Raw genomic sequence first — 10,829 nt, 5'->3', positions numbered from 1 at the left:
TACCTATAGTAGGAAAGATATACCACCTCACCCCCACAGAACTTCATGCAGGAAATGAACTCATAAATCAAGCAGTAAATTGAGTGTAGGGCTGTGCTTACTCATCTCAAGAGGTCTGCTCCTCTTCCTCCACACACCCCTGCTCCTTTTTTACTGCATGACTAATGCAACACCACAACTTCTCTGCCCCTGCATGTGTGTCTCTCTCTCACACACACTCTGATAAACTCTCATCAAAAGTGTGGCTTTTATTTTCAAGTAAACATTGTAACTCTGGCCTGGAGGCTACAGTGAGTGTAGGAGCATCTGAAATGGTGAGGGGGGAAACAGAAAAGTGAGATTAGCAGGGATTTGGGTCCACGAGCAAGCATCAGCGTCTTGTCCTACAGCTGAACTCCGACACCTCATTGTGATGCTACTGGTGAGAGCTTGCTGTCTTTACCCGGGCAAAGCCTGCAAGGAGACTCTCTCCTGCTCGCCTCAGGCTATCCTGACAGTCACAGGCCCTGTCTGGAGGAATTAAAATCTCTATTTATCAGGACTCGACTGAAGCTGTCCGGGGAATGACTGGGGAAATGGCACACAGCACACAGGCAGCCTATTCCAACAGTGGGACTCAGATGGAGAGTTCAACATGCTGCGATGTGTCCGTGAAGATTGCTTCTTGACAGCACACTCATTACAACTTCATACTTTGTTTCACTCTTTAAGTAAACTGTGCCACTGCCAGCACCAACCTGAATATGAAGCTTTCTTTAATCTTATGTCTAAAAGAAACATAGAAAGAATGACTGGCGTTTTTCCCTTGAACACAAACAGTGCGACCTGCATGTGCAAGGACGTGCGTGTGTGCGGGTCCGACCTGCTGAGTTGTTCTTCCTTATTAATGCTCAGACTGTGTCGCCTCTTCTAGCTGCTCTCCATCACAGCAGCAGTGGGCAACATTTACTCTGACAAAGAGGGAAGGAGGGAGGAACCTCCACAGCTGCTCCACAATAGAGTCAAAGCGCCTGCATAAGCACAGATCAGTTCTCTACTGACCTCTGCTGGCGAGACGATGCGGTAAATAGTGTGACCCCTATAATCGAAATGGACTGAAAGATGTTAGAGGTTCAGTTTATTAAAGAATAAGTTTCGATAATACACTTTAAAATTCCATATAGCTAGAGAATTTTTTATTCGGCATCAATTTTTTATTCAGCATCTCTGCTCTCTCCCATAATACAGCAGGTAGAAACAATAAAAAGTACAGATTCTACCAAACATCACAATATTACAACCCAAATCCAAAAAGCTGGTCTGCTGTGTAAAAATCTAAATAAAAACAGGATTCAGTTATTTTGCAAACACAGTACAACACAGAAAACAGGTGTTCAAACTGAGAAAATGTAGCATTTAAAAAAGAAGAGAAAGAAGGCCATACTGAATTTGATGGAAGCAACATGTCTCAAATAAAAGTTGCGACACAGACATGTTTACCACTAAGGTCTTCCCTGAAAAAACATGTTGTTTGGATAGGAGTCTATTTCAAGAATGGCTGTGTGGCAGGCAAAGTGTGGACCCAAATACAGGAGTCGTGAGACAAGACTTAAACTTAGCTTAAAAGCAGCTTTAATGCCGAAGAGTCTCCTTATACCTTATATATACCTATAACCCTATAACACAAAAACACGAGTAAAGAATGAGGCAGGAATTAACTAACCAAGGAAGGAACAGAGCCGCAGGGAACACATTTTTGAGGATGACTCAGACAATAAATACACTGCAGACAATGAGGGTAAAATAAAACAGGTGGGAAACAGTAGAAACAAATCAGGGATAACGAGTCAGAGAAGGTCAAACTGAACATAATGCAAAAACAAAATAACATTTAGACTAACACAGAGACATTTAAACTTGGCACAGACAAAAAGGTCAACAAACATGAAGACATGATTGACTGAGGAGACGTGGCACAGAAAGACCAGACAGATGATGACTGGGAACTAACAAAACTATACATAACAAATGCTATGCAAATGAAAGGTAGGGGTGTGTGTGTGTGTGTGTGTGTGTGGGGGGGGGGGGTTATCAAACCAATAACACAAATCTATAAATCTATGTTTAGAACATAAATCCCTTAAAAACAAAGACAAATCATTAACTCACAAAACCAAAAGGCTTTGAGTCAAAGACCCAGGGGCCGTGTTATATGTTGCTGTATAACCCGTCAGCTGTAAATACCTCACATGTGATGGAGAAATAACAACATTAACGCATCTACGAAGTCTAGTTAAAAAACAACGATCACGAGAAGTTCAAATCCGCTTGAACGTGTGTTTTTATTTTTGTTCCTTCGTCTTCTATGGAACTGAAAAGAAAGGACGAAATAATGTAATAAAGACGCAAACAAAAAAGGCAAAAGGAAACAACCACAAGGTGGAGTCTTTCTGCAAGCCTGGCATGCTGTAGGTTAGAGGATCGGAAAGTTTTCAAAATCTTCACATGCATCTATACATGGTGCTTTTGCGTCCCTGTAGATATGCAGGTGTCTCACAATTTCTTCTAATGTGCTCTCTTTTTGTGTTTTTAAATGTATTTAAAGTTATTTCCTTCCGCTGAAGTGGGAAGATTCTACACCCCTATTCAGCCCCAAATTGAACAGCTGCTCCCTTCCCCCACTTCTTACTGCGAGATGCGTCAAACTCACGCCGGATAACACCGGAAATAATGTGTTTACTTCGCCAAAGTACAGGTTCGTAGTAATTCTTGGAAAGCTTTGGTATCGAAGCTGGAAATAGACTTTTCAGAGTGACAGATGTGTTTCTACTCGGATCAGTGAATTGGAGTTTCCGCAGTAAAATAAGACATGAACCTGAATTGAATATCGCTAAAAATTAAAAATGTAATTCATAAAAATAAAAGAAAATGACGGCTCAGTCAGAAGAAAAAGCTGAGGTTAAACATATAGCATATGGCTAATGTTTGGGAACATTGTACTACTGCGTTTCTGTAAAATGAAATAAAAAGATTTAAATTTAGCTTAAACTTTGCTGCACTGGCATTTTATTTTAAAGGCAAACGAGGAAGTGTCGTATTTATTACGTCTGTCTTGACCGTTGTCTTTTCGGAGCAGGCATTTAGGAATGTGGAGACCAGCAGCTACGTCACCCTCAAATCGCCTGGGATCTCGTCGAAAATAAACTTTTTTAAAGGCCACGAATTAAAATCACAATCTTCCAGGTAAGTTATTTTTCATGTGGTAGTCCAATGTCAAACTTAAGATTAAATATTCACAGGTGTTAGTGATGTGTAATAAGGTTTAATATTGACTTAAGAAAAATGTCCGTTACCCAGACAGGCAGGAATGAAGAGATTTCAAAGAGTTGTTCTTTTTTTTTTTAGCTAGCGGCTATTCTGGTCTCTCTTTTTTTCTAAACCGTAACTTGAAGTATTAAGAAGGACAAGCTCAAGCATGCCTGCTGTTGTTTGACTTGAGATCAAGCAGGGGAATAAAACAAAAGCCTGCCCGAACTTGAAATGACTGTTTAGAGACGTGATGCCGACAGATTAACGGTATTTGCTGTTAGCATGGAAAACGTTTTCCTGAACCTCCCTCGTGCTCCTCCGCAGGTACGTTAGCTCGCCTTTTATTCTGTTTCACACCGTTTAGATGGAGGTGAGTGAGGAGACTTTGTTGTACAGAATAAGCTGATATGTACTGCAGGTTACAGCGCACTGTGAACTGTGTGGACACGTTTTGTTGGTCGCTGTTTAGATAACGTTTCTCCCCAGGGACGCTCGCCGCTGTCTCCAAGGTAACGGGGCGGACGCCTAATCTTGCTTGTTGCTTTGTGCTGCTTTAGCAACGGGGGCGGAACCGGAGAGGAGTGACGGCTCTTTGATCTGTTTCTTCGAGTAAAGGCAAAACCAGTCGAAGATGGTAAGGGCGATTGGCTGTGTGAGGACAGCAGCAGCAACATAGGTAGAAGGAGGCTGAGCAGGAAGTGGTGGAATCTGTGCTCTGCTGTTACCTCGCTGAAGCAGATGCTTCTTGATGTATGTCTTTCTTTCTCTCTCCTAGTGATTGTATTTGATGCTAATGTGACTCCATCCCTTTCTCTCCTCTTTTTTTCAGCCATTTCACGAGGGAGTCTACTACCCGTACACCAGTGACACCCAGGGGACCCACTCGTCAGCTGGGATCCCCTCTCTTCTGAATTCTCCTCTCAGCCAGAACATTGTAAACGGCCACACAGCATCATCTGCACCAGGCATGACTCCGTCCAGCACCACCTCCGCCTTTCTCCCTTTCAAGTTCCGCCCACGCAGAGAAAGCGTGGACTGGCGGCGGATCAATGCAGTGGATGTAGACTTAGTAGTGAGCCAGCTGGATGTGGATGCCCTTCAGGAGCACATCAGCATGGTGACCTTCTGCAGCTTGGAGGGGGAGCGATGCCAGCGGTGCCAGACCCCCGTGGACCCAGCTCTGCTGAAGCTCTTGCGCCTTGCTCAGCTCACGGTGGAGTGGCTCCTCCACTGCCAGGACTTTCTCTCCCTTAATCTGCGTGCGGCGGAGGAGAGGCTGTCGGCCACCGCCAGGGAGCGTGAGCAGCTGCTGGTTCAGCAGAAGAAGCAGGAGGAGAAGGTGAAGGCGCTGACTGCAGAGCTCAAGCAGCGAAAGAAGGTTATTCGCACCCAGCAGTCGCTGCTCGCCCCACGAATCATCAGCAGCCACAAGGTACCGTTGACAGGGTAAACGCTTTCTCTTTGAGGGCTATTGGAGCTGTTTGAATTTAATATATGTGTGGCAGCAGACATCCACCCCCCACCCTCTTTTTTCCTCTCCGAAGGCCCAAGTCTGTCATTGTTCCTGAAACCTATTCACATCTTTGGCTTTGTGCATTTCACAACAGGGTTTCACGGGAGAAATGGAAAGCTTTTAGCATGGCCCAAGGAAATTTGCAGCTCTGAAAGCAGTTGTTATGTCCTAACCACAGTCAAGTTCTAATAATCTTTGTTTTCATGCAGGAAAAATCCGATTTAAAGCTGCTGAGCAGATGGTGTCATTTAGTGGCAATTAGTGTATTTTTTTTAATCTTAAAAGGAAAGCAAACCCATCTGCCATCTCATCGCATGTCTGTGAATGCTGTCCCTGTAGGTTATTTATCACACAAATAAAAAAAAGCTTCCTGTCCTCTTCAGGTGAACAACTAGCTCTGACCTGGCTAGGCTGTTCCCAAGGCAACAGATATAGTGTGTCATGAGAGCATGTGGTTGCTAGGTGTGCGCTAGAAGCTCAGCTAACAGAGCTGGTTCAATTATTGATAGCGAGGCCATGTGCGTGTGTCCTTTGAGGACCTTTGCTACTTTGGTGCCATATTTCTACAACATGAACCCACACTGCTGTCTTTGAAGACTAATTTAATTTGACTCCTAATTTTTCAGAGTTACTCCTAACCAGTAATTTGAATGAGCCCCTCCAAGTCGCATGACTGCAGTTGAGTTTTTGCTAACATATGTTTTGACAACATATCTGTAGCAATATTTAGTCCCAGGAACAATCAGAGGCAGTGTTAAATGTAGCGTGTGTGTGTGTGTGTGTGTGTGTGTGAGAGCTGGTGTGTGGCGATGTCTGCCGCAGGGAAACAGGATCATCACTCATGCTATGTGTCTGTTTGGAAACATGAGCCTAAACTCAGGATGCTGCCGTTTGGAGCATGTTTATGTTGCTGGGCTCTGTCTGAATCAAACACATGCTGCATTCATGAACACACAGACAGGTGGTTTGCTCCACTACATTTGTGAAATCTTAGGAATTAGTATCAGTTTGTAAGATCGGTTATCACAGATTCCTCAGTTACAATTTATGCAAAATGAAACACCTCACATAAAGATGGATATTTTAAAAAATTTTAAGGGTACTGATAATATTCTTACTGATACAGTTCTTTAACTGCTACCTTATTTTGTTACTATTGTAACTTCTTTAAGGAGAAAAAAACAAAAAGTTATAAAATAGCATTTCTTTATTTTATTGTGCAATTACTTGATAAAATAAAGCTGATTCATAAAGCTCTTCCTTAGTAAGAGAAGGTGTAAGTGATTGCTGTTCCTCTGCCAGCAAGGAGGCTGTGGAGAGGGTGTCTGTTCAATGTGCTCTCTCTCCTCCAGAGTCCTAAGTAAGTCCAGTCTCCTGCCAACATCAGCCACTTGGTGTTTTTGTCTGTCAGGCTGCACTGACAGACAAAAAAAACTTTTAGTCCGCTAGTGTCTGCTTGGGTCCCATTGGACAGTCCACCTGTCTGTTTTTTGACTGAGCAGATTAGTCCGCAGATAATTGACGTTACAATACACCAACTATATATGCAGCTTGACTACAAAGCTGTCAGGTCTCCAGCTGTTGGTGCCTGTAAGCGTGTGTTATGCAGTCTTAATACACTGCAGCATAAAAGAGAGCACTGTCCACCACAGTGTGGTAAAATAATAGTAGCATTGGTGTGTTTATGATGAGATAAAGATTTTTTATTATAAATTTTGAGTTATTACGTAGCGATTTATTTCTGCAGCCAATTTGATTAATGCATTTTTGTGTTCTTTCTTGCTTTTAGTGCCTGCATTGTGAGAAATCGTTCCTCAATGCCTCCTTTCTGCAGAATCACATGCAGCGGAGGCACCCTGATGAGTACGAGAGCAGTAAGTGAAGTTAGGATTGATCTGAAGAACGACATGGAGAAAAAATATGAAGCATGTTGATAACATGCTTACATGCAGCTACAGTGGCTTGCAAAAGTATTCGGCCCCCTTGGACTGTTCCACATTTTGTCACATCATACATGATTCCAAACATTTTTTACAAATAAATAACTGCAAAGTGGGGTGTGCGTAATTATTCACCCCCCTGAGTCAATACTTTTTAGAACCACCTTTTGCTGCAATGACAGCTGCCAGTCTTTCAGGGTATGTCTCTACCAGCTTTGCACATCTAGAGACTGAAATCTTTGCCCATTCTTCTTTGCAAAACAGCTCCAGCTCAGTCAGATTAGATGGACAGCGTTTGTAAACAGCAGTTTTCAGATCTTGCCACAGATTCTCGATTGGATTTAGATCTGGACTTTGACTGGGCCATTCTAACACATGGATATGTTTTGTTTTAAACCGTTCCATTGTTGCCCTGGCTTTATGTTTAGGGTCGTTGTCCTGCTGGGAGGTGAACCTCTGCCTCAGTCTCAAGTCTTTTGCAGACTCCAAGAGGTTTTCTTCCAAGATTGCCCTGTATTTGGCTCCATCCATCTTCCCATCAACTCTGACCAGCTTCCCTGTCCCTGCTGAAGAGAAGCGGAGCATGATGCTGCCACCACCATATGTGACAGTGGGGATGGTGTGTTCAGAGTGATGTGCAGTGTTAGTTTTCCGCCACACATAGCGTTTTGCATTTTGGTCTCACCTGACCAGAGCACCTTCTTCCACATGTTTGCTGTGTCCCCCACATGGCTCATGGCAAACTGCAAACAGGACTTCTTATGGTTTTCTGTTAACAATGGCTTTCTTCTTGCCACTCTTCCATAAAGGCCAACTTGGTGCAGTGCACGACTAATAGTTGTCCTATGGACAGATTCCCCCACCTGAGCTGTAGATCTCTGCAGCTCGTCCAGAGTCACCATGGGCCTCTTGGCTGCATTTCTGATCAGCCTTGTTCGGCCTGTGAGTTTAGGTGGACGGCCTTGTCTTGGTAGGTTTACAGTTGTGCCATACTCCTTCCATTTCTGAATGATTGCTTGAACAGTGCTCCGTGGGATGTTCAAGGCTTGGGAAATCTTTTTGTAGCCTAAGCCTGCTTTAAATTTCTCAATAACTTTATCCCTGACCTGTCTGGTGTGTTCTTTGGACTTCATGGTGTTGTTGCTCCCAATATTCTCTTAGACAACCTCTGAGGCCGTCACAGAGCAGCTGTGTTTGTACTGACATTAGATTACACACAGGTGCACTCTATTTAGTCATTAGCACTCATCAGGCAATGTCTATGGGCAACTGACTGCACTCAGACCAAAGGGGGCTGAATAATTACGCACACCCCACTTTGCAGTTATTTATTTGTAAAAAATGTTTGGAATCATGTATGATTTTCGTTCCACTTCTCACGTGTGCACCACTTTGTGTTGGTCTTTCAAGTGGAATTCCAATAACATTGATTCATGTTTGTGGAAGTAATGTGACAAAATGTGGGAAAGTTCAAGGGGGCCGAATACTTTTACAAGCCACTGTATGTCACTGTCACTTGTCTTTTCAGAGCTGAACTCCCACAGTGAGCAGAAATCTGAGATTAATAGTCTCAAATTGGAGATCAGCAGTCTGAAGGAACAGATTGTTCAGCAACAGCAGGTGTTAGAAGCCAAAATAGCTCAGGTAGGATCACAAAGCAACATCTGAACTTTAATCAGAAAACATTAATCAAATAAAACTGAAAGCTGTGATTTGTAAATTATCTTTGGCCTGGGTTACAATAAAATAATACAATATTTACTATTTGGAAAACTCTTAATAAAAAGAAGAAAAAGGTTCTTCTTACAGGTGTAAGATGTGCAATGTTGTTATGCCAAAAGGGTTCTCAGCTTTGTGAGATACTCATGGAAAAAAGTGTCTTGAAGCCTTTACATGATGTTTTAAGATCTCAGTGTACTTTTTAGCATCAATGGTGCCTTGGCTAAAGTGAAGGTAACACTTTTCTGGGGCACTGACACAATCTTACAGCATGATGGAGCTTGACTTCAATTCAATTCAATTTTATTTATATAGCGCCAAATCACAACAACAGTCGACTCAAGGTGCTTTAGATTGTACACTATATCCTATAATAATAGATAATAGACTTTTGGATTAGCTTGTAGCACTGTGGCCCTCCTGTGGTCCAGAAAAGCACATGACATCCTTTTTCTTCCTAATCAACAACAACAACTGAAATGATGACACTACTGATCCCAATACCCCTGTTACACTGTATTACTGCATTGCCAGAAAATAAATTCAAGCCAGAATCACTTTAGAAATAGGTCTTTTTTTAAAATGGCAATTTTCCATATTGTCTATATTCCTAGCTTATCCACTAATCTCACTTTGTAACACTGTCATCACAAAATGCTGCTATTTTATTGTAAGATATGGATCACAGTGCGAAAGCTTTTTTTTGAGAGCTTTGTGGTCACTAATGAAGCTCATGTTAACGGTTGTGATTCTAGGAACAAGAACAACAATCGATGCACAAAGACCTGTTGAGAGAATTGGACCGTTTTAAGGCCGAGGAGATGGCGCGCATGGACAGAAAGATAGAAGACAGCAGGGACGGCATGCGCAGAGAGATGGAATTTCTTTACAACCGAAATATTCAGGCTCTCAATGTATGAAATCAGTATTTTTTTGTATACCACTGATTTGATCTTCAGGGTGTCTTAATCATTCCTATAATCTTTCTTATCTGTTTCCATTCATAGGAAGTAAATCAGAATCAGACAGCCAAGCATGAAAGGTCAGCCAGCCCTGTGCACTCACAGCCAGAGAGAGATGTGGACATGTACAAAGAGATCCAAGCCATCCAAAAGCTGGAACACCAGCTGAAGAAACAGGTCAGTCCTGAGATTGTTGCAAACCCCAAAGCGATTTTATTTTTAATGCCACTTAAATTGCTAAAAATGACTCTTATAGGATAAGAAGTGGGAATCCAGACTGCAAGAAATGAAGGTTCAACACGAGTCTGAAAAGAATCAGGTATGCTTTAATGTTCATCCTGATTAAAGCATATGCAGTATTAAACAAGCTTCTTTTGAAATGAACCAGCCGGAAAATTCATCCTCTTCCCGTTGTCTTCCAGCTGCTGAATGAGCTGAGCAAAATGCAGTCGTCTTTATCAGAGTACCAGGAGCAAAGCCAGAGGCAGCAGCAGGAGATGAGGAAGAGGCTGCAGGAAAAGGAGCAAACCATCAAGGCTCAGAGGGAGCAGGTTAGCTCACACAATCACAGTGGCACAGTAATCGCCTCACTGCACAATTATATTGTATCGAGGAAGTAAGGCGCGGGTCCGGTGCTTGTTAAGGATATCCTGTATTTGCTACATGGGCTTGTATTGACATGAGATAGTGTACATTTGGCTGGAAGCTACTTGTGCTTTTCCTGGAGTAGTTCAGTTTTTAGATTATAAACCAAGAAAACCTTGAAGATACTGGATCATGTGATCTAGTAAGTGACATTTGTTTTCTCCCCCAGATAAAGACCATTTCCTCAAATCCACCTACAAAAGTAGCTGAAGTACCAGGTATGGATTCCTTTTAATAATACCACAGTCACAGCTGTAGGTGGCATTCTCCTGTAGCTTGTGTGTGCTTGCATTAGCGATGTGCAACCACTCCACTGCCTTTCTACATCACATCTGTTTTTGCTGGAACAGCCACCTGTGTTTGAAGCATAGAATTGTCTATTCAGTAATAGATGCCTGTATTTAGAGTGGTGCTAGGGTTCCAAGCTGTGCGCGTGCGTAATCGCGCACGGCTGGCACAGTCTCTGTGCACAGAAAATCTGCATTGCGCACAAAAAACAAAACAAAAATCTGACCTGAATTGAAATTAAAATAAATACGTTAACAATTCATTCTGTTTTGCAGTGTGAGTCAGTCAGTGACTGGCTGCTCCAGCCAATAATGCGATTCACATTCGTATATACGCAGCTAATCAACGTTGTTGACAGCGTCCTAATGTGCCGACACCGGTGTTTTAGCTAGCAAAGCAGCGTGGCTGATGTGGAGTGAAGCCACGTTAATGACAACGTGTACAACCATTGGAGATGTGAGCAGGACAGACAGA

General features: G+C 42.7%; 1 protein-coding gene across 4 annotated transcripts in view; it reads left to right on the top strand.

The window, feature by feature from the left end:
* The first annotated feature begins 2,662 nt into the window (after nt 1–2,662).
* dzip1 (DAZ interacting zinc finger protein 1) overlaps nt 2,663–10,829 on the top strand; it is a 14,699-nt gene continuing 6,532 nt past the window's right edge. For 2 of the 4 annotated variants that reach the window (XM_005744236.2, XM_005744233.2), the window contains exons 1-9: nt 3,987–4,038; nt 4,118–4,720; nt 6,591–6,675; nt 8,270–8,385; nt 9,216–9,374; nt 9,468–9,599; nt 9,679–9,741; nt 9,845–9,973; nt 10,237–10,285. In XM_005744236.2, the coding sequence (XP_005744293.1) occupies nt 4,027–4,038; nt 4,118–4,720; nt 6,591–6,675; nt 8,270–8,385; nt 9,216–9,374; nt 9,468–9,599; nt 9,679–9,741; nt 9,845–9,973; nt 10,237–10,285 (1,348 nt within the window). In that variant the 5' untranslated portion in view covers nt 3,987–4,026. Of the gene's footprint in view, nt 2,735–3,115; nt 3,223–3,365; nt 3,613–3,845; nt 3,923–3,986; nt 4,039–4,117; nt 4,721–6,590; nt 6,676–8,269; nt 8,386–9,215; nt 9,375–9,467; nt 9,600–9,678; nt 9,742–9,844; nt 9,974–10,236; nt 10,286–10,829 lie in introns of those variants that run through there. The other 2 variants (XM_005744234.2, XM_005744235.2) reach the window with 2 other exon arrangements.

This window comes from Pundamilia nyererei, unplaced genomic scaffold, assembly GCF_000239375.1.
Source record: "Pundamilia nyererei isolate P.nyererei 1_Seehausen unplaced genomic scaffold, PunNye1.0 scaffold00141, whole genome shotgun sequence".
Classification (NCBI taxonomy): domain Eukaryota; kingdom Metazoa; phylum Chordata; class Actinopteri; order Cichliformes; family Cichlidae; genus Pundamilia; species Pundamilia nyererei.
This window is presented reverse-complemented; position numbering and strand designations above follow the sequence as displayed.